The 24,330-nt window shown below is 49.6% G+C and overlaps 1 protein-coding gene across 1 annotated transcript in view; it reads right to left on the bottom strand.

The window, feature by feature from the left end:
• LOC119449216 (high-affinity choline transporter 1) overlaps positions 1–24,330 on the bottom strand; it is a 174,238-nt gene that overhangs the window by 46,553 nt on the left and 103,355 nt on the right. The window contains exons 8-9 of the mRNA XM_037712396.1: positions 7,005–7,222; positions 3,247–3,417 (exon numbers count right to left, since the gene is read on the bottom strand). Coding sequence (XP_037568324.1) covers positions 3,247–3,417; positions 7,005–7,222 — 389 coding nt within the window. The remainder of the gene's footprint in view (positions 1–3,246; positions 3,418–7,004; positions 7,223–24,330) is intronic.

The following is a 24,330-nucleotide window of genomic DNA, read 5'->3' as shown; positions in this document are numbered from 1 at the left end:
ATGAGGTTAGAAAATTCGCAGGCGCAAGTTGGAATACGCTAGCGCAAGACAGGGGTAATTGGAGATCGCAGGGAGAGGCCTTCGTCCTGCAGTGGACATAAATATAGGCTGATGATGATGATGAGATCGGTCAAGGGCTTTAGGAAAGTGGCACACTTAGGAAGAAAGCAGCGATAGAAGTTTAGTAGGCCCAGGAATTCTCGGAGTGGTTTCATTGATGTCGGGGGTGGAAAGTCTTGGATAGCCTTCACTTTGCTGGGGAGCGGTTGGATACCCTGTGGAGTGACAAGCTGGCCTAAGAACTCGATTGTAGCGACGCCGAAGACGCACTGATTGGCATTAATGACGAGGCCATAATCATCCAGACGGTGAAACAGGGTGCGCAGGTGGTCTTCATGCTCAGGGCCCGATGAGCTTGCGACCAGGAGGTCATCAAGGTAGGCAAATACGAAATCGAGACCTCGCGTGACCTCGTTGATAGTGCGCTGAAAAGTCTGTCCTGCATTGCGCAGTCCAAAAGGCATCCTTACATATTCGAACAGACCAAATGGGGTGGTGAGGCCGTCTTTGGAATGTCAGCGGGTTCTACAGGAATCTGATGATAAGCCTTCACTAAGTCAATCTTAGAGAAGATCGTGCACCCAGCCAAATTTGATGTGAAGTCATGTATGTGAGGAAGTGGGTAGCGGTCTGGTAAGGTGTGGGCATTGATAGCGCGATAATCCCCACATGGTCTCCAGTCGCCAGGATCTTTCTTCGGCACCATGTGGAGTGGCGATGCCCAGTTGCTGGAGGAAGGCCGCACAATGCCAAGTTCAAGCATGGGCTCAAACTCACGGCGGGCGATGGTGAGGCGTTCTCCAGATAGTCGACGAGGCCGTGTAAAAACGGGAAGTCCAGTGGTCACAATGTGGTGAGTGACGGAATGCTTCACCGGTGACTCTCTGGTGTGCGGCTTCGTGATGTTGGGGAAGTCAGCGAGTATTTTTGCATATGGCGAAGCGGGTGTGAGAGCTCGAAGTCCCGTTGACGAGGAAGTGCAGAGTATACCGTTGAAGGATAGGCGCATGTTGAGATCGATGAGGCGATGAGCATGCATGTCCACAGCAAGGTTGAAAAAACTGAGGAAGTCAGCTTTGAACAGCTTGCGAGAGGTCAGCGAGGAGGAAAATCCAGCGGAACGTACGGCGTAGTCCAAGGTCAAGTGTAAGAGAGCGTTGGCCGTATGTGGGAATGTCGGAGTTGTTGATCGCTTGGAGTGGGCAGGTCTGTTCGTTGGAAGGCGATCTACACAGGAGGCCGGTATGACGCTAACCTGAGCTCCTGTGTCGACGAGGAATCAAGCGCCAGTGGTCTTATCGGAAACATAGAAAGGGTGGCATGACTTTCGACCAGTACCACTTGCTGCCGTCAGTGGCCGGTCGTCTCATTTCCCGACCAGAAGCACGGGCGAGTGCGCTTGCGAGCAGAGGCCCCAAATCGGCGATGGTACCAGCACATAGTCGAGGACGAGCCGTCCGGTGGCGCGTCGGTTGTCTGAAGTCCCGGAGAGAGTGGAGACGTCGAGGAGCGACTGTGGAACTGGAACCTGGATGCCGATCGCCGATGCGCAGGTACGAAGTCATCGATACTTCTGACAAGGGCTTCCAAACGGTTCTCGATGTTCGCGAGCGCGGGGTCTGCAACGGTGGCCGGTGGCGACGTGGTGACGGCGTTGAGGCTATGTGCCCGCGAGTAGTCTGCCACTCGATCAGCTATTTCAGCGAGCGTGTCTACTGGGACATCTCCTGCAGCGACGAGGACCGGAACCATGCTCTGCGGTAAGCGCTGGAGGAACAACTCACGCAACAGCTTCTCCTCTTGAGGGGCGGAGGTCCCGCCAATGAGCTGGCGCATGCGTCGCAGGAGCTGGAATGGGCGACAGTCACCGAGCTCTGTGGCCGTGATGAGCTGTTGGAGTCTGCCGTGTTCAGACTCGGACTTGCGGGAAATGATAGCTTCCTTTAACGTGTCGTAGGGATGGCTCGGGTGCGGCGAAGCTAAAATATCTGTGAAGTCTTCGGCTACGTCCGGAGGTAAGGAGGACACCAGATGCCAGTACCTGGTCTGTTGGCTGGTGATTTGCCGTAGACGGAAGTACGCCTCGACCTGCAGTAACCATGTGCAGGGGTTGTTTGGCCAAAATGGTGGCAGGTTGACGTGTTGGATCGCAGCCACTGCAGCACTGTTAGGTCTGGCGTCTTCTTGGGCGTCAGGACCGGTAGGCTGGGTGGAAGAGCCGGCGGGATCCGTGTGGTATGGCTGGGGTTGCGTGTTCTTTATCGGGTCACCATTAAGTGTCGGAGCTACACGAGAAAGATCCAGCCCTGACAGTGCTGAGTTTTCAAACTGATTTTTTTTTTATTTCTCGCTCTGCACGTGCTGCGCGGTCGAATGCCAACTTCTTCTTCCTAGACGGGCGCCGCATGCTGAGGCGCTAGAATAGTATCGCGCTGCGTAGTCTTGTCTCGGCAGCATGCACCCCAGTTCATGGTAGCATTGCCGATAAAACTTACTGATTTTTCTCTTTTTAGCACAGCAGGCGCCCGAAAAGAGCAGAAATCAAAACGCTGGAAACTGAAGTAAGTATAGAAATGGTTTTGATTCGTTTAGTGTTGTAAAAAAAAGTACGCTATTTGATCTCCTGTTTATATTGTAGTCAAGGCTGTCTTTATTTGATGTCTTATTCATTTTGCAATTCTGTATGCCCTCCGCGGGCGCAGCAGTGCTTGCATTACGAAACTGCACCACATGGAATGATGTGCAATCGATACAGAAAAATACTACAGCGTTGCCAATGTGCTCAATAAACGAAGAAAAAAAACTCGCGTATGGCAGGACACACATAGTCATGAAAACATCACCTCAGTAGAAGAAACGTATGCGAACACTAATAACCAGATACAAAGATAGAGACACAGTGTTCTCTAAGGAACGGTTATTATACAATTCGCGCAAATAATGTTGGTTCAATAAAAACATACGGCTTTAAATTTGTATTTATTTGCGTTGCTGGTGAAAAAACACCTCAAAAATTTTTTTCATCACTAAGGTAAACTTCGATCGTCAGCAACTGTACACCGGCCGCGTCTTGAACGCTTGCATTCCGTTACAGCAAATTAATCAACTTTGTTAACTTCTCCAACGTGGTGTGGTGTGAATGGTGCTGATATTGCTAAGAGCGCACAAATTGATGGGAATTCATGCCTTCAAGTAGACGACGGACAGCAGCTGAGGGAAGAGGATGACGTAGACAAGATCCGAGGACAGGTACCATAGGGCGTACACCGACTCCGCTGTGAGCGCCATGTAGGTGGCTAGTGCGCCCACGCCTACGATGGATAAGCGCATCACCCAGATCACCTCTCTGTCCGACGCCTGCGAGGTATGACCCAATTGTGCATGCCACACGTACACCCTTCACCCGTGACGTTATCGGCAAAGATGTTGACAGGTAGCATAATCGATTGCGTGACGAAAAAATTTAAAAATAGGAAAGGCACACCCGCGAAGTTATAGTTGAGTAATACGGTTTAATAATCTCCCAAATGAACACATTTGCTGCAAAAATAGTGATTGGCATATTAAGGAATGGAATAAATTTTCTGGCCAATGTAACGGACCGCTGCTATATAAGGACTACCTGTGTTGCCGGCCCTTCGGGTTGCATGTCTTTCCTCGTGTATAAAAAATGACTGATCCGTCAGCGTTGTATCGCTAACCTCCAAAGAAATGACTTCCACCCGTAGTATCACCAAGAGCCAGTACTTACAAAGTGAAAGATGGAGTATTAGCGGCGAGAAGTTGAAGTGGCGCCACGGCCAGGACGGCGCTCGCTCGGCTGCTGCGCGCGCCGTTCCCTTCGTGCATGCTTGGGGTATTGGTGGCTCGAGCCGTACTTATTGAAGTGTATGCCAGCTTCTTTTTACTGCTGCCATGCCTGAACGGCAGTTTCTTCTTCAAAACCGCGAGTCGTGAAAATATTCGGCGTGGATATCGCAAGTTATGTAGCATTGAAGGGGTCTAATGGTTTTGCAATGCATCTGTCCATAAACTTCGCGTAAAAAGAATGTCTGCAATTTCAACACACGAAATTGTGTATAATGCTCCGCAAAATACTTAGCATTCCCTTAGTGCTTAACTATGAGAGACATTGCATTTTGCAAGGAAGAAAAATCTTGGTATTGGTATTGGGTGTCAATATTTTAAATGCGTGTTAGAAAGAAACTGCACAGCGAATCTTTCATGATGATTCTTATTACTAGGGTGAGTTTTTCCAGTCAAATATGGCTAATCTATTCATGCGTAAAAGGAAGAGTTAGGGGCGCATTTTGCATGAAAACGTTTGCTAACACTTTCACCGTTCTCTGAGACAGGCACCCAGAAAACGCATTGCTCATGGCTATTAACATGACGGCGCGTCACGTATAGTATGTATATATTTCACGAATACCATTACAGCAATCACCTGAAAGAACAGTTTCGTGGTTAAGATCGAGAGCCTATCAACTGCACGCGAAAAATTGTGTCATAGTGACCTCAGTTGCCTTCATCGATATCATCGCACAGCCCTTAAGCAACTAAATCTTCCGACTGAGGTTATGGCGAGGCACGCATTATTCGCGAAACCCATCAGTTCACTACAACTTCGAATTGAAACGATGAAGCAGTTCTTAAAGCGCCAGTTGCAATGCCTAAGGTATACTCGAGGCTATACAGCGCAGCTTAGGCTGCGCTGAAGAGGAAAATTCAAACGCCGTCGGCCTCACCATGTCTCGATCCTGCGTTGTCTTACTACACAAACTGAGAACTATTTTCTTCGTGAGTACATAAAAAAGAACCTCACATACCCGCCTCATAGAGAAGACACCACAAGCCTCAAATGAATTCATATAATTTTTGACCTCCACAGGGGAATAATGATATCTGCAATTATCCTCATATTTCTAATGAATGAGGCTTCGGCTTCTTTCTAGCTGCAGTCAAACGGTCCAAAAAGCATATTTCACTAAACAATTTGGGCCGGGCAGCCTGTGTCAGTTCGTCAAACAGATTCGTGATGTCTTTTCCTCAAGGAACAAGCAGCAGTAAATTGCAAAAGTAAGTTTAACGAGTAGCACGGAACAGTGAATAAATATTGGTACAGTCCTTTGCATATTATGCAAATAGCTGTAAGCCAGAATTACCTTTACTTCAAATTACCGCCACTTGAAATTAACCGGTGACGAACGGCCTAATTTTGAGAAGCAGTTAAAGAAATGAGTGGTGCTGGTTGAATCTAAACTGCACTGTCAGGTCCTCGTGTTATTGCGAAGCGTTTCTGTGAAGAAAGGAAAAATTTGGTATTATATCATGAGCTACTCGTCATAAGGAAACACGCTTTAATGGGTTAAAATCAAGGTAAATGTAGCAGTCATATGTAGCTATGGTATCCTAACAGGATTCTTATGTCCTATGTTTATGCGTTTATGCTTTTGTTAGTCACGTGCTATTTATGCTTTTTTATTAGTCCCTCATTCTGCAAAGTCTATATCCGCGCATGAAAAACACGCAATGGGCTGGTCGGAGCTCCTTTGGCTGGCACTGCAACGTTGCCCTTGAGAAATATAATGTCGACAAGGCAATAAGCTCTTTGAATAAGTTTGCGCAATTTAAGCTGTTGTAAAATGAATTTGAGATGACTGTCATAAGTGCACAAGCACAGGGAACGGCAGCGAACAAACGGAAACACTGCAGAAGGCGCCCAGACAGCGCCCGAACGGCAGCAGACGACAGGCGCGAGTCCGTGCCCTGACGTCACGCGAGCTGCGCTCGCAGCGCCCCTGTAGGTCGTTCTTGGCGCTAATAGCGCTGCTTCCTGGAATAGTCTAGTACGTTACCTACACATAACCACTCCAGCTCACACGCCAACTTACGCCCACTCTATCGCCAACGTTATCAAGAATAAGTGAATGGGCGTACACTTGAACCAGCATGCGTAAGCATGGGTGATGGCGACTACAGCGACCGCACACGAATGTTCGAAGCTGAACGTTTCGTGACGGTGAAACGAGTAAGCGTACAATATTACGCCTTCGCTATAAGTTAATAAAAAAGTGCAGAATATCTACGTTGCAATCCTTGTGGGCTGCAAAAACAAATCTATCGCAACTGAGCACAACCGCGGGCGATTAGGAAGAAAACAAACAATCCGATAGTGACAGCACCGAGGAACGTTACTGAATCATGTTACTGAGACACGTTACTGAGACAGCACCGAGGAACGTTACATGAGAAGCTGCTGATTCAATGTGTTTGCAAAATAATTAAGGAACGAAGAGCAAAACACACTGATCCTGCTTTAATTCATAAGCAGAAAGTCTGGACAGCTTACAATACATTTCTAGCCTCGCTTTTAGTACAAGCACCGTATACGCTGCTCGCGCTGTTTGAACACGGCGTAATGAGTTCCGAAAGTGCTTACATGTCCTCTGAAGCGGTGCCCAAAGCTTCGGGTCATCCCCCCATTCACCGCCTACAATATCCACCAATACAGATCTTTTCTGAGCCGCACTGTCATCATGTACGTCCATTGTAACCACGGAGGCAGCTGAGGCAAGGAATGGATGCGTTTAATTGCGTTACCACGTGATCAAACATGGCGGCGCCCACAGGATTGGCGTGAAATTGGTCTATAACCAACCCGTCCGATGAACAATAACTCGCATAAAATACAATCAGCAGCCTTGAGTAAAAGCATGAATGAGTTCACTAAGCCGTAGGTTGGCGGTACAGAGGGCGCGCAGCTTGCAGCACCATAATTACTTTGTTTAGCGCAATATAACGGACACAAGAAAGACGACAGGACAAATCGCCTTGTCCTGTCGTCTTTCTTGTGTCCTTTATTTTGCGCTAAACAAAGTAATTATGGATTCGCACCAACTAGCCCGCCAACGCATTGTGCTGAACAGCTTGCTGCTTCTGACCTGCTGTCTCAAGGTGAGCCTGTAGATGTTCCAGGCAAACATGGAAGCCGCACTGAGGATGGAAGAGTCTGACGAGGACATGACCGCCGCCGAGACAGCGCCCAGCCCCATGGCGGACACGAAGCCCGGCGTGAGATATTGTAGCACCAGCGGCAGCGTCAGCGAGCTCGCCTCTCCCACGAGCGGCACAGGCTTCGTGTAGCCCGCGGCTGTGAAATCTGCACGCAGCATTTTTTTTTTTGCACATTGAGCTTCCAATGTATGATTCGTATTACTTCACTGGTTCAGAGCTGTAATGACACTCGAGAAAAATGCGCACATGCAAGTAAAATATCGGTGAACTTGTCCTTTGGTTTGTCTGGTCTAGTTCAGAAAAGTCAACCCTTGAGGGGGAAAATGCTTGTTCACATTCTGACGTTTTTTTTTATTTTTTGTTTTTTTCTATGAGTTTTTATGCATTTCAATATACACTCGATTTAACAGTTACTAAAACTTCAATTGAAACGTTTTAGTTCCGAATTGCTAGTGCACAGCTGGAAAGAACTTGGGGTCGAATTCACAAATCTTTTCGTTCGGAAGTGCTGCTTGCCATTGGCCAGCCCCCTTTGCTAATGATATGTCCAACACCACGATTGGCTGACACCTGCTTGTAGGAACAGTTTCAGCGTAAGAACGTTGTCGTCAATCGGGCCCTCGATTAGTATTTTAGTATAAAGTTGTCCCGGGTTAAATATATTGCTACGGGGAGAAAATATGCTTGGCAATTTGTTTGCAATATATATGTACAACTGCCAGAAAACAGGTATACAAGATGAAGCCCGTGCGCGCGACTATCGGCGATCATCGTCTTCGTCAGTCCTGTAATCATCGTTCGCTGCTGCAGCACCTCGTAGGATGATCCCTGGCGCCGAAGGCGCTGTCCCGGCGCTCGGTAGGTTCGAGTGATAACGCTTCAGTCGAGCGACGTGAACGATATCAGAGGCCACGGCGGCCGCATTTCGATGGGGGCGAAATGCGAAAACACCCGTGTACTTAGATTTAGGTGCACGTTAAAGAACCCCAGGTGGTCTAAATTTCCGGAGTGCCCCACTACGGCGTGCCTCATAATCAGAACTGGTTTTGGCACGTAAAACCCCATAATTTTTTTAACGATATCAGAGGAGGATCGCGTTGTGCAGGCATCGAGAGGTTGTATTTCCTAGGTCACGACTGTCACTTGACGCAGGACATGGTACGGGCCAGAATAGGGCGAAATCAGCTTATCACAAAGACCAACTCGCCGAGCTGATTTCCAAAGAAGCACGATGTCACCAGGGTTAAAGTGGGGCATTGTGGTGACGAGCGTCATATATGCGTCGTTGCTTTTGCTGGGAAGTGGTCAGACGCAGGCGTGCGATCTCACGTTCCTCTGCAGCTCTAGATACGGCATCAGGGGCATATTCTGGCATTGTATCGAGAACGGCTGGGAGGATCGTCTCAAACAGTAGTATAAGGTCTCGTCCATACAAGAGAAAAACTGCAGAGAAACCAGCAGAATCATCGCGAGACGTATTGTAGGCGAAAGTGACGAACGGCAGAGCGGCATCCTAGTCACAGTGGTCAGTAGAGACGTACAAGCACAAGTGTAAACATGTGCTTTGTAGCGCAGGTGTGCAAGATGTCCTGGACAACCTGTGAGAGAAAGTAGCGGCCCCGGTCTGTAAGGAGTTGTCGGGGAACGCCATGGTGAAGTATCACAGCTTCCAGAAGGAAGTCAGCAACGTCGGTTCCACAACTGGTAGAGAGAGCCCGCGTGATCGCGTACCGGGCGGTGTAGTCAGTAGCAACTGCTATCCACTTGTTCCCACTAAGCGATGGGGAAAAGGGCCAAGGAGATCTAGAGCAACCCGAAAGAATGGCTCAGATGGTATTTCAATGGGCTGAAGACGGCCAACTGGTAGAGCTGCTGGTTTGGGTGGTGCTGACAAGATATACGGGAGGCGAAGTAACGGCACACGGATCGCTAAATACAGGGCCAAAATAAACGACGCCAAACACGGTCCAATGTCTTTGAGACTCCCAGATGACCAGTGGTAGGAACATCATGCAACTCTGCGAGTACAGTCTCACGAATATGCTTGGGAACAACCAACAGCAGTTCAGGTCCATCAAGGTGCATGTTATACCGGTACAATATGTCATCTTGCAGCCCAAACATACGCAGGGAGGGGGAACTTGTGAGGTCCGTCAGGCTTGATGTCTCTCAGGTAAGGGTCACGTTGTTGCTGATTGGCGATCTCACCAAACACGGTAAGCGCGAGGACGCATGTTGACTCACCGGTCTCAGGAAGGTCTGGTGGGTCTACTCGATGACGTGACAAGCAATCAGTGTCCTCATGGAGTCGGCCTGTCTTATACGCCAATCTGTAAGAGTACTCTTGGAGCGATAGAGCCCACCGACCGAGACGTCCAGCTGCATCTTTTAAGGACGAAAGCCAGCATAGAGCGTGGTGATCGGTGATAACCGTGAAAGGCCGTCCACACAGATAGGGGCAAAATGCACCCACAGCCCAAACGAGGGCGAGGCATTTATGTTCGGTGATCGAGTAATTGCGTTTGTCTGGAGACAGCAGACCGCTAGAGTATGCAATGACACGGTCGCAACCATGCTGTCGTTGTGCCACAACAGCGCCGATACCGTGGCAGCTGGCGTCTGTGCGAACTTCCGTTGGAGCGGACATGTCAAAGTGGCCGAGAATCGGTGGCGACGTGAGTTTTATCATCAGCTCAACAAATGCAATAGCTTGTTCGCGACCCCAAACAAAAGTCGCGTCTTTCTTGAGAAGTTCTGTTAGAGGGCGCGCGATGTCAGCAAAATTTCGCACGAATCTGCGAAAGTAGCAGCAGAGGCCTATGAAGCTTCGAACGTCGTTTGCGCAGGTAGGCACAGGAAAATCGTTGACTGCGCGAATTTTCACCGGATCGAGACGCACCCCAGAAGAGTGGACGACGTGTCCGAGCCCAGTAAGTTGCCGGCGGCCGAAGTGACATTTCGTCGAATTGAGCTGAAGACTGGCCTTGCGGAACACTGAAAGAATGTCGAGAGTGGCTCGATGTGTGTGTCAAAAGTCGGTGAAACAATTTGGAGGACACTTTGTAAATTCCAAATTGTGTTTGGCGAAAGCCTGTGGCCATTCGACTGACTATGCCATGTCTAGCCAGTGGCGTTTGGTATCGGGGGAATCCACATTCTTGGGGCGCTTCTCCGAACCGCTTGCCGTGGAAACATCACCGTGCCGCTTGGGAGCCATCCGATTTAAGCGCGAGACACACGGTGCGATTTTCCGCGCGATCCGTCGTACGACGCGTCGGAGTCCGACTTGCCGCATACGACGATTCGGGACACATGGTACGAACGACGTGTGATGCGTAGCTCCGCCCACAACCGGCGGCTCTGCGTGGACGCTCGTAATACTCGGAACTTCGCAAAGTGAAAACAAACGTCTTTGCACAGTTCTCTAGTTTCGCACAAACGATCACAATAAAAACATGTCTGTGCGAGCACTGTAGACGTGTTTTCGCAAGGCCGCGTCCGCAGTGTGGGCTCCGTCGACAGCCGCCGATGGCTAGGAGCTGCCAGGCCTACCTCGCTGGGCCGTCGAATCCGACACTGGTGTCGCTTGCGACACGACCGCTCGTAGCTCGTAAAAAAGCTCCTACGTTGGTCAGCACAACGTGTACACAGTTATGTTGCGCTTAAATTGCAATACATTTGATTTTATCGGCGCGGACGGAAGCGAACGATCAAGCCAGGTGAGCTTGCGATCGCTGGGAGATGGTATATAGGCCTAGCTCGCTGGCCGTCGGATCCGGAGTCGAGAGCCCTTGCGAATTTGCGATCCGTCCGCAGCTCGTTATAAAGTGCCCATATTCGTCAGCACAATCAACGTCTGAACATTTATGTCGCTCATAAGTGGCAATACAATTAGTTTATCTGACGCCGTTGGTAGCGATGAGAAAACACGTCAGGCGAGCCGCTTCGCAGAGACGACTGCTGCGGTGTCTGCGCTGACCGCTTCCGAATCGATACCACGTCAACGATTTGCTACTTCGCGCAACGTTTTATAACATGCACAATTTTGAGTTCGTGCCAGAAACAAAGTGTACCGGATTTTTGTGACGCCGTCAGCGGCAAAGAGGCCAGCGTCTCGACCAGGAAAAAACAACTGATATCCACGGGGTGAATGTGATGAGTGGGCGAAGCTCCGGAGGGAATCATCGGTAAACCGTGAATCTTCCGGGTAATTCGCCCAGTCTCGCCGCACTAAATCGAACGATTGACTTCCACCAATGCCACGCGCCACATGTGACGTCATTCCTGTTTTATAACAGCGCCCTTCGTTATAATTGCACCATCTCCCGCTTAAGGGGACGCTAGCACAAACGCGTTAGAAACGTGCAGTACTCTCTAGTAAGGGGGAGAGGCCATAGCCTCTAACGCAGCCGTTTACACATGCCGGAACGTGCACCGCGTTTGCCGACGCCATCAGCGTTTATGAATACGAGCGTAAGGCGGAGGGGCCACAGCGTCTTACACCAGCTTCTTACACGGGCCGTAACGCGCTAGCACAAACGCGTTAGAAACGCGCAGTCTTTCGTTAATGTTGGGTATTTATTGTCATCGTGGTGCGTGCGTCCATGTGCGCTTCGTGGCGTAGTGATGTATGTTTTGATCATGCAGAATGCATGGTTAGCGCCGCGCGTTCGGAAGCGAGAGGTCCCTGGTTCGATTCCACGCTACGGACACAACTTTCGGAATTTTTTTTTTTTCATAAATGTAGACGTGGCTACCTACTACGACGACGACGACTACTACTACTACCACTACTACTACATACTACAGAGGAGGGACAGACCCAAACACTAAGGAGCTTCGCCCCTAAAAAAAAGCACCGGGACGATCGGAACGCTTGCTCGCCGGCCCCGCCTCGCCGGTTCTACCACGTTACCATGACGTACACGCTGGGGGCGCTGTCATTGCCCGCGGCCGTCTGACCGATCGGGCAGTCGTACGACTATATCCAACAGGTTGGTCGCATGCGGCGGCGGCGCCGCCGCATGCAGCAGAATACGTTGAGAACTCGTTGAGTGCGGTGGCCGATGCGGCGCGTCGTACGACGGATCGTACGCAAAATCGCATCGTGTGTCTGCTGCAACGAGGCGTCTGACGAAGGAGCGTTGCCGCGCGCCCCGCTGTGCCATCACGTGATTTCTGAGAGTGTGAGGAGAGGCAACAGCTGGCACCGCTCCAGGGCACGCACGGACGAACGGTCGAACGCCATGAGTATGAGCCATTAAAGGCTTTCGCCTTAAAAGACAATGACATCATCGAGGAAGGACAAGCAGATTGACCACTTTAAGCCGTGAACGAGGACGTCCATCATTCGTTCGAATGTAGCGTGAGCATTGCATGCCCGAATGGCATCACCTTAAACTGATACAGCCCATCTGGTGTAATAAACGCCGTCGTTTCACGATCCATGTTGTCAACTGCAATCCGCCAATACCCGGAACGAAGGTATATGAAGAAAAAAACTGGGAACCACTGAGACACTCAAGGGCGTCATCTATCTGAGGGAAGGGGTACACGTCCTTTTTTGTTACTTGGTTAAGATTCCGGTAGTCGATACAGAAGCGCCAGCTATTGTCATTCTTTCTAACGAGCACGACAGGAGATGCCCATTAGAAGAAGATACGATGATATCACGGGCAAGCATTTTGTCCACTTCTTTCTGTATAACTTTGCGCTCAGCGAAGGACACACGATAGGGACGTCGGTGTAAGGGGTTGGCATCACCGGTGTGAATCCGATGCTTGACAAGTGTTTTTGGCCCAGTGGACGGAGATCAGCGCCACCTTTTTATTGAGATAAAAAAATGTCACAGTTTCACCCGACAGGCGAACCTTAAATTTCGATAGAAATACGGAGAAAGGATAGTAGTTTTATCAGCTGTATAAACTTGGACATAAAGCAGCACCAGCAACGCGCAAAACTGTTCTTGAGGCCGTCGGCGTTTTGCCCGCGTTCGCACCGAACGCGCGCGGCATTGGTGACTGTTGCCGGTGCCTCGCGTGCAACACCACCTAGAAGAGAGAAGGCGATCCCGCTTCCTCCTCTTAACAGCCTGACGTCACTACAGTGATATCGGCGGCGGATTGAGGTAAGGTACTAGGTGGTGTTGGTTTTCCCCGCGTTCGCAGCGACATGCGGCGTCCGTGACTGTTGCTGGTGCCTTTGGCGGCGGCTGGGAGGTTTTCGACCAGATCAGAACTGGACGCTCGTCGAGCAGCGTCGGAAGTCTTTGCGACCTTCTCTCCTCGCAACGTTTCTATATAAAAAGTTACAGGCTTGCGCGGCACACGCAGCACAGTCACAGCGTAAGCTGGTTGAGCGGCGCAAGAGTAGCTACAATTTCGGCACCGCGCACAACAGGGTCTTCGCGGAAAACTGTCTTCGCCTCGATTTTCATGAGAACGATCTGAACTGTCCGCCCGGCGTCGACGGCGAGCTGCGGCTTGTAATGCTCTCTGTGCAGCAGTCTGCTGAGCCCGATGATGCCTGGTTGTAGCCGCGCACGTAGCTCTACAATTCGCTTCTTCAGTAGCGGTTCGTACCTTGCAAGCAGACGTCATAACGTGTACCGAAGAGGTACCCAGCATACGTGGCGCTGATCTAACATCGGGACAGTGTTGATTGCGCGCCTCGTCTGAATCGCATCTGGTCGTCTGCGCCTGCGCGCGGCGGTTGCAGGCACTTTAACTAGATGGCGCCACCATACTGGCGGAGGCTTGGGTCGTCTGCGCCTGCGCGCCGCGCGTTTAAAAGGAATATTTCTGCTGCATAATTGTGAGGACTGCCCGGTATTTATGTCGTTAACGTGATGCAAAATTCCGTCGGATTTCAGCTACGCGAGAAGCACTTTCACCTGAGTGGCTTCATCACATCAACGAGCTACATGGACACCGGCAAGGTGGTTGAAGTTCCACTCAAGCTGAAGCGTCTAAAGCCGGGGACTACGCGAAGCATTTTTCCTGGTGGCCCAACATGCCTTTCTCAAGACAAAAGCTCGGACCGCAAAGCCCCAGAAGAAAAATGTGCTCGTTTGGAGGCCAAAGCATTGCAGGAGGCAGTGCAACAGACACTCGTAACTCAGCGAGAAGAAAAGGAAAGCGCCATCTCTTCTTTCGAAGACCTCTTGTGTCACACAAACAAGTTTTTGGTGGGAGACTTCTGGAGCAAAGTGGTAATGACAAACAAAGTTAATTTCTTGAACCTTGCGCCTCAATATGCGTCAGTAGTGCGTTGTGCTGTGGTAATGAGTGCCGACCTCTCTCTGAAAGTGTACTTTAGGGAGACACGGATCGAAAAGGTAGGCACCATCGTGTTCCCTGTTTCAATCTCAGACATCAGACAACTGCGAGATATACTTGACCGCCTAGAGGAAATTGTGAAATGTTCAGAAAATGATGAGGGAAATGTTTAGCTGCTTTTGTGCCGCATACTGGCACTATTGGAAGAATTGTCCTCATCGCAGTTTCCATCTGATTGGCAAGCAGAAGTGATAAAGTTTCTCAGGCAGCAAGTTGAGCTTATCTTGAGTAATAGAGTGAGGTATCCAGTCCAATTGCTTGTGTTTGCTAATGTTATGTTTACAGTATCGCCTCACGCCTACAAGTTCATGCAAAGCACATCAACGTTGAAATTTCCTCATCGAAACACTATCAGGCGTGTTTGTGCTGCATACAACATTAGCCCTTCATTGGAGCAACAAGATAAATTGTACTTGTCGTATGCAAAAAATGGCATTAGCACTGAAGGACCATGTACGGACTGTGACACAAATGATAGAAGAAATTCATTTACAGTCTTACTTCGAATATAAAGATGGTTTTGTCACAGGTGCAGGCCGAAACAGTAACAGTGCTGTAAGAACAGGGGCGCTATAACGTAAAATGATTCCAGACTCTTGTTTCCAATTTCTGCAATCAGCCTGCACGATTGGTCAAAACATTTTCGGGCCACTCCCAACTTCGCCTGTCTGTCACGCGACGTCACGAAAACCATGATAGCTCCCCATCTGATATAACGCCTACACACTGATTATGCATGATTAAACCACACAAATAAAAAATAATCATTCCTGATTCGACGCCTTTTCACCATTAGCCCTCTGCTATTGGTCCAATGTTTTCTGGCTACACCCACTTCGAGTGTCGGTCACGCGACTTCACAAAACCGCGAAAACTCACCACGTCAAAGTGACGTGTTAAAGAAAAAAAATGCATTAATATGCTGAACAAAACTGAAAATTTTTCTGAATAGCCACAGACAGCTGCCCCGTTCCAAAAAGAATAGAAGATGGCTGCCCACCGATCGCTCACGCCCTCGCTACTCGCACCTGCCGGTGAGCATATATTTATTTGCGCACGATAAACCTTTTTGCGTGGCAGTATGTCCAATGTTCTAATGGACAAAGCCCTAATGGAGAAACAAGGAATGAAATAGATTTCATACTCTCTGCCGATCCAAGCATAGTGCAGGATGCAGAAGTATTAGGTAGGGTAAAGTCTAGTGACCATAGGTTAGTGAGATCTAGGATTTTTCTCAATTTGAAGAGAGAAAGAGTGAAATTAGTCATGACGAAACAGGCCAACCTAGAGGCCGTAAGAGTAAAAGCAGACCAATTCAGGCTCGTGCTTGCAAACAAATATGCAGCTTTAGAAAAGGAAGATAAAGACAACATAGAGGTAATGAATGAAACCGTAACTAGGCTGATCTCAGAAGCAGCAATTGATGTGGGAGGTAAGGCGCCAAGGCAACCAGTAGGTATGCTCACCCAAGAAACAAAGGACCTAATAAAGAAATGACAAAAGATGAAAATGTCCAACTCAAGAGATCAGATAGAATTCGCTGAACTGTCAAAACTGATCAACAAGAAGAAAATAAGGGACATTTGAAATTATAACGTGGGAAAGATTGAGGAAGCCGTAAAATATGGACGCAGCATTAAATCATTAAGAAGAAAGCTTGGCATAGGACAAGGCAAAATGTATGCACTGAAAGATAAGCATGGTAATATCATCAGCAATTTTGATGGCATAGTAAAAGCAGCGGAAGAATTCTATACTGACCTATACAGTGCCCAAAACAGCCAAGCTACTTTCATTCGAAATAGCGATGAACCGGATGTAGAGGCTCTTTCTAAAACTAGCGATGAGTTAGAAGGGCCTTGAAAGACATGAGCAGGGGAAAAGCTGCTGGAGAAGATGGAATAACAGTATATTTAATCAAAGATGGAGGAGATATCATGTTTGAAAAGCTTGCGGCCCTTCATATGCAATACCTCACAACTTCAAGATGTGCTGGAAGAGAGCTGGAAGAACGCCAAAATTATACTAATCCATAAGAAGGGAGACGTTAAAGAATTGAGTAACTATAGACCCATTAGAGTGCTTTCAGTATTGTATAAAATACTCGCCAAGACAATTTCTAATAGAATCAGGGCAACACTTGACTTCAACCATCCAAGAGAACAGGCTGGCTTCAGGAAGGGATATTCTACGATGGATCATATCCATGTCATCAATCAGGTAATCGAGAAATCTGCGGAGTACAATCAACCTTTCTATATGGCTTTCTTTCATAGATTATGAAAGGCCATTTGATTCAGTAGAGATACCAGAAGTCATTGTAAGGAACGAAGCGACTGCGCCTCCACCGGTTGCAGTTTATTCAACCAACTGGTCAAGATTGCGCTAGCGCAAGCCCTCGCCTCACGCGTTCTCTCCTCTTCGTCGTCTTCAGTTTTCATCACACTCCCGCGGCCGCGTTGCACGTGCGCGCCTCCAGGAGGTAAAGCCGCTGTATAGGACGTCGCACTTGCTGGCCGTTCGATAGTAGTATCAGTAAGGACCACGGAATACCGTCTCTTCCTTGAAACGCCTTAACGACGCGGCCCATCTTCCATGCCATAGGCGGAGTGTTTATGTCCTCGACGATGAAAAGATCATCGGGCTTTAAGTTCGATGACGGCACAGGCTTGCTGTGGTGAGCAGCGTGAAGGAAAAGAAGGTATTCCTTCTTCCACTGCTTCCAAAGCCTACGAAGCAGCTGTTCCCGATGCTAAGCCCGTCGTCGAAGGTCAGGCACACCAGCATTAAGAGCAGGGTTTTCTTGTTCCGTTAGCAAAGTGACGAGACGCTTGCCGACTAAGAAGTGTGAGGGCGTCAAAACGTCTGTGGATGTGACGTCATCCTCCAAGTAGCTGAGCGGACGGCAGTTAACTACCGCTTCAACTTCAGCAAGCACGGTGAGTAGCTCGTTGTAGCTCAAACTGCTCCGTCCCAGGCAACGCTTTAGTGCATCCTTAATTGTGCGGATTACACGCTCCCAGAAGCCTCCCAACCACGGCGCACATTCAGCAATAAAGCACTATTGGATTCGGTGAGAGCTCGCATATTCCTGAACGTTGTCTTCGAAAAGGGAGCACAAATGCTTGGCGCTGCAGCGGAATGTTCTCGCGTTGTCAGAGTGCACAATAGCAGGAATTGCACGTCGTGCTGCAAAGCGTCTGAAGGCTAGCAAAAATGCTTGCGCTGTCATATCTGTGGTCAGCTCCAGGTGTACTGCCCTCGTCACAGCACAAGAAAAAACAACGACGTACACTTTTACAGTGGATGGTAATTCAGCACGACAATAGAGTGGCCCGCAGAAGTCAATTCCCACCACTTCAAACGGTGTTGCTTCACTAATTCTTTCCCTTGGCAAGGGTGCTACAGGGGCAGCTTCGGGTAGTAGGCGCCGTCGGCGGCATGCTAAGCACGCTTTCAGAACGCGCTTCACTGTGCGACGCTCCTTGAGGATCCAAAAGCGTTCCCGAAGGTCCAGGAGGGTGAGTTGAACTCCTCCATGTAGGAGTCTTACATGTGTTGCATCAACCAAGAGGTCGGTGAACCGGTGATCTGCAGGAAGCAAGATCGGATGCTTCAATTCCTCTCGGTCGTTAAGCTGCTGCAGTCGGCCTCCTACACGAAGTAGCCTGTCACGGTCGAGAAACGGCTGTAGCGTCAGCACATTGGAGGTGTTGGGAACTCGTTGTCCTTCCTCCAAGGCCGTAACTTCGATTGCGAATGCGGATTGTTAGACAAGCATCAACCAATACATCGCCGCCTTGTGCAACTCTGACGCCGTAAGTGGTCCGGTACAAGATGGCGTGTTCTGCGAAGTGTTCCGACGAAACCGCATAATCCAAGCCGTTACTCGCAGTAATCGGGAGAGGCGTCCAAAGCTTGCAACCTCAAGCAGTGGCTCGTGTGGAGGCGAAGGGGGTGCCACTACTGCGGTTGGGCAAGCGGCTATCTCTTCACTGGTGTCGCTACAAAGGGCCTCCGATGAAGGAGCAGAACAAATCTTCGCAGGCCATTGCAAATGGGGCTGAGACAACCACGTAGGACCGGTCCACCAGCAAAACTTGTGCGTCAATAAGTGGGCTGCTACTCCACGCGTGAGAAATTCTGCTGGGTTGGCGGTGCCTGCGCAGTGCCTCCAAGAATACCCCGAAGTCAATCGTTGGATTTCGAGAACACGGTTTCTCACGAAAGTCTCCCGTCGTTTTGCGTCAGCAGCAATCCAGTGTAGGGCTATCGATGAGCCGCTCCAAAACACTCCCTGACAGCTGGATGTTTCTGGAATTCCTCGGAGGTAGTTCCAAAGCCTGGCAGCCAACAGGCACGCAAGCAGCTCTAGGCGTGGCAGCGAGGTAGTCTTCAGCGATGCGACTCTGCACTTGCTCATGAGCAGCTGAACCTGAAATGTTTCTTCCTCTGATCTCGTAGTGCATGTAGACGGCTACGCCGTGTGCCAGTGGGTTTGCATCGCAGAACAGGTGGAGTTCAAACGGTGGAATCTGTCGCGGAGTGTGACAGATGACGCTGCGTGAAATTCGCAGAGAGGAGAGCGTCGGTAGTTCGGATGTCCAGCCTTCCCACTGTTTCTCGACGTCTTCCGGTGATGGCTCATCCCACGGTGAGTTCCTACGCCACAGCTGCTGGAACAATAATTTCGCTCGAACGATGAACGGAGCCATGAGACCTAAAGGATCATAGATTCTTACGAATGACTGCAGAATGGTGCGTTTCGTGGCTGAGTGCGCTTCGACATACTCGGAAACGGCTTTGGTGGTGAGCACGATATCCTCAGCTTCGCGGTCCCATACTAAGTCAAGAAACTTTGTTGTTGCTTTGGCTTGTCCAATGTTGTCGAGAGAAGTGTTGTCCTTGAGGAATTGACGGCAAAGAACGCTGGAGTGGGAGAACCACTTTCTCAACTCCATACTCGCCTCTGCTAAGATGGCTAATGCAGCACGGTAGATTTCGAGGGCCTTTTCTACAGTGGAAGCTCCTATGACGAGGTCGTCCACGTAGAATGATGTCTTTAGGCATGTAGCTATTATTAGCTGAGTCTTTTTCCACATTTCGAAGTGATGCTGCAAAGTAGCAGATAGAAGGAAAGGGCTAGACGACGCTCCGAAGGGCACAAGAGTCATTCGCCATTCGACAATGAAAGGTATTTTCCCCTCGTCGCCGGGCAGTCAGTCGACCCATAGAAAGTGGAGAGCGTCGCGGTCTTCAGGTCGAATTGAAGTTTGAAGGAAAGGCTTCCGGATGTCCGCTTTCAGGATAATTGAGTTCACCTTGAACTGTACAAGCAGTTGCAAGAGCTCAGCACCCAGTTTCACCCCTTTGTCCAAGATATCGTTGAGCGATGACTCGCCACGTTCATGGGAAGAGGCGTCAAACACTACGCGTACCTTCGTAGTGATAGCTTCCCGACGGATGACTGCATGGTGCGGAAGGTAGTAAACCGTCGCTTCCGGTTCTCGAGAGGTATCGACACGTTCGGCGTGGCCTTCTTTAAAGTACTCACTGATGGTGCGGTCATACTCCTTGAGTAGCTCCTGTTGTCCTTCGAAGCGCTAAAGCTGGCGTCTGAGCCGGTTTTCGGCGACACTTCGATTGGTGTTAGTCAGTCTTCCCTGGTGCCTTATCATGAGAGGAACCACGTAACGTCCAGCTTCCTTGTGCACGTACTGTGTGAACTGAGTCACTGCCGTTTGGTCACAAACTCCGGCGGTATCCTGAGGGTCGGTGATCCCTATTGAATCCAGTCACCACATCTCCGTCGGGTCAGCAATGTCATGTGCGGCTTGCCCATTCCACTCACACGCAAGGAATAGGGCAGATGCGCTTGAGTTCCAATTAGGCAAGGCATTGGCGGGCCTTACTGGGTAGACGCCTTGCACCAGCCAACCGAAGACCGTCTCAACCGCGCATAGGTCACTGCTTAGACGTTCTATATCTTCGGGTCACTATGCGTCAATAGTAATCTGATCCTATAAGGACAGTGATTGTGGGTATCGGCCGATCGCCCAGTCGATGCTCATCTGCGACAAACATCTTGCGTTCACGCAACTGTGCGAGGAGATCTTGTCCGATGGCTGGAGTCTTCACGGTGCAGACTTCTGGTACCTCCAGTGCTTCTACGGTGACGCTGCGGGATCCGAACAAACTATGAAGTTCGAGCTTGACGCTTCGACAGCTGTAAGGGCGGGAACACTTAGAAGTGCCAAACGTCCACAGAGAGAGGTGCCAAACCTCTCTCTGTAGAAGTGCCAAACGTCCCGAGGGAAGGCAGGTCGAGTCTTTTGGACAGATTGCGTCGAATAAAGGTTTTCTGGCTGCCGGTGTCAAGTAGTCGAACTAACACGAAATTGTGGTTTCCGGACGCCCAAACTGTGGCCATTTGCATCAAGACAGGTGCAGATGTATCACTACTACCTGGAGCACTTGTCACTGGCTGCTTGACACTTTTCGTTGGATGATGGTTGACAAGTGGATCACTGGTCTCCGGAGACGGGTGGTTGCGATCTTGGTTCCATTTGGCACAAATTACGGAAAGGTGACGTTTAGAGCGTAACTTGCACTTGAGCCACGCGGCGTTGCGGCACATTCGTGCTACATGGCCCTCTCTGCCACATTTAAAACAACACTTCTTTCCAGCAAGCCGGCGTCTGATCTCGTGGGCTGACAATGTGGCGTGGCAGTCCTTTATGGTGTGGTCACGGTTGTCGCACAGTACGCAGCAGGGATGCTCGTTCGATGCAGATCCTGCGGCCAAGGCTAATGCTGACGGTACCGGCGGTGGTAGACAAGGTCGGCATCGCCCTTGTCCCGCGGAGGTAGTTTTCGGTAGGCACCTTGAACGGGAGGCCTGGCTCTCTTCTCTGCTCTCCACTTGCACCTGCAGGAACTTCATGACCTTTCGCACCACCTCTTGCCGCGACCTCGGAGTAGCCCCGTCATCGGGCTCAGTCTCCTTCATGCGTTGACGGTAGAGAATGACGATATCTTCGGGAAGCGATCGCATAAGGACGCGATGAAGGATGACCGCGTATGACGCTGGAACCCCGAGGCTGTCGAGGCAGCTTGTACGGAAGTGCACCTCTTCGTAGAGTTCCCGCAGCTGCGATACCTGAGAGGAGCGATCAATGGGCGCGATGCAAGTAAACAGTCGATGTGGTCGTCAACGAGGGCGGTATGACGGTCGAACCTTTCTCAGAGCATTTTCACTGCTACAGCGTAGGTCGCTTCTGCCAGACGCACACCTTCGATTGCACGCTTCGCTGTTCCGGTTAAGTAGGATCTTAAGTACGAAAATTTCTCGATGTCGGACAGCTCGTGGTTGTTATGGATTGTGGCCTCGAAACGTTCCCAGAAGCCCTGCCACTCGCGAAGTTCACCGGCGAAAACGGGTACCTGCATTGCGTAATCAATGAGTACAGGAGGCATACGTGAATATCTTAGCAAACATCTACAAGGATTCCACAGCTAGCTTGGTTCTCCACTAGAAAAGCAGAAAGTTACCTATCAAGAAAGGGGTCAGGCAAGGAGACACAATCTCTCCAATGCTGTTCACTGCATGCTTAGAAGAAGTGTTCAAGCTCTTAGACTGGGAATGCTTAGGAGTGAGGATCAACGGCGAATATCTCAACAACCTTCGGTTTTCAGATGACATTGTCCTATTCAGCAACAAGGAGACGAATTACAGCAAATGATTGAGGACCTTAATCTAAAAAGTGTAAGAATTGGGATGAAGATGAATATGCAGAAGACAAAGATAATGTTCAATAGCCTGGCAAGGGAACAAGAATTCAACATCGCCAGTCAGCCTCTAGAGTCTATAAAGGAGTACGTTTATCTACGTCAATTACCCACAGGGGACCCTGATCACGAAAAAGAAATTTACAGAAGAATAAAATTGGCTTGGAGTGCATACGGCAGGCATGGTCAAATCCTGACTGGGCGCTTACAACTGTCTTTGAAAAGAAATTTGTACAATCATTGCATTCTACCGGTGCTAACATATGAGGCAGAAACTTGGAGGTTAACAAAGAACCTCGAGAACAAGTTAAGGACCGCACAAAGAGCGATGGAACGGAAAATCTTAGGACTAACGTTAAGAGACAGGAAGAGAGCGGTGTGGATCAGAGAACAAACGGGGATGGCCGATATTCTAGTTGACATTAAGCGGAAGAAATTGAGCTGGGCAGGCGATGTAATAAGTAGGATGGATAACCTGTGGACAATTGGGGTTACAGAATGGATACCAAGAGAAGGGAAGCGTAGTCGCGGTCGGCAGAAAACCAGATGGGAGGATGAAGTTAGAAAATTTGCAGGCGCAAGTTGGAATACGCTTGCGCAAGACAGGGGTAATTGGAGATCGCCTTCGTCCTGCAATGGACATAAAATATAGGCTGATGATGATGATGATGAAGTTGATGATGTCCAATGTTCATTTGGAAATAAAATGACACTATATTCGTATGAAGAAAAATTGGCTTTCATTTGTTTTTATATATTTTAAGTTAGGTGAAAATATCATATTAGAGATTGCAGCATTAGACAAGTTCTGAATACTTTCCTGCAACCAGTCACAAAGTCATACCAGCAATACACGCATCCTGAAAAAAAAAAATTGGGATGGTGGTTTGTAGGCGGCCAGTCTTTGCTCCGCGGACGTACTTTTTCCTCATCAGAGAGGAAATAAAATGAGTGAAATTGGTTTTACTTACAACCTATGGCCTAAAGGCATTTCGAAGAGTAAATTGAAGTTCACGGGCTGTTTTCGCGCGAAGGAACAGCTATGTAACTCGATACAAGCATTTCGGCGCAGTGAAGGCGATCACAAGGGTGATCTCACTTCTGTGGCGTCACTCTGGTGTGGGGAGGCCTTCAGTAATCTAGGTGTTGTTACGTCGGATCGCATGCGCCGCATGCGACCGACTTGCCGGATATGGTTGCAAGACTACCACATCCGCTGCATCGGTCCGACGGCCGCAGCCAATGACAGCTCCGCTAGCATGTATACGTCATGGTAACGTGGCAGACCTGGCGGGGCGGGCAACACCACCTAGATTACTGTGGTGGTGGGCGGGGCCAGGGAGCAAGCGTTCCGATCGTACCGGCGTCTTTTTTTCTTTTTTTTTTTTCCTGGCCGGGACGCTGGCCCCTTTCGCCTCTGACGGCGACACGAAAATTGGGTACAATTTGTTTGTGACACGAAATGAATTATAGAATAAACTGGCCTTGAAAGTGTGCATGTTATAAAACGTTGCGCGAAATAGTAAACCGTTGGCGTGATATCGGTTCAGAAGCAGTCAGAGCAGACGCCGCACCAATCGTCTATGCGAAGCGGCCCGCCTGACTGGCGCGTTTTCTCATCGGTGGCAACGGCAACGGGAAAACTAATTGTATTGTAACTTGCGAGTGACGTAAATGTTCAGACGTTGATTGCGGTGATGAATATGGGCGCCATATTACGAACTGCGGACGGATCGCAAGGACTGTCTGCTCCGGATCCGACGGCCAGCGAGCTAGGCCTATATACCGTCTCCCAGCGATCGCAAGCTCGCCTGCCTTGCACGTTCGCTTCCGCCTGCGCCGATAAAATCGAACGTACTGCAATTTGAGCGCGACATAATTGTGTACACGTTGTGCCGACCAACATAGGCGCTTTATTACGTGTTGCATGCGGTCGCGTCGCAAACGCCACCGGTCTCGGACTCCGCGGCCCAGTAAGCAAGGCCTGGCGGCTCCTAGTCATCGGCGGCTGGTAACGGAGCCGACACTGCGGACGCGGCCTTGGGGAAACACGTCTATGCTGCTCCCATAGATGTGTTTGTATTGTGATCGTTTGTGTGAAACTATAGAACTGTGCAAAGACTTTCAC

Source organism: Dermacentor silvarum, chromosome 4, assembly GCF_013339745.2.
Source record: "Dermacentor silvarum isolate Dsil-2018 chromosome 4, BIME_Dsil_1.4, whole genome shotgun sequence".
NCBI classification, from domain to species: Eukaryota; Metazoa; Arthropoda; class Arachnida; order Ixodida; family Ixodidae; genus Dermacentor; species Dermacentor silvarum.
The sequence above is the reverse complement of the archived record's forward strand: the minus strand, read 5'-3'. Positions and strand labels throughout refer to the sequence as shown.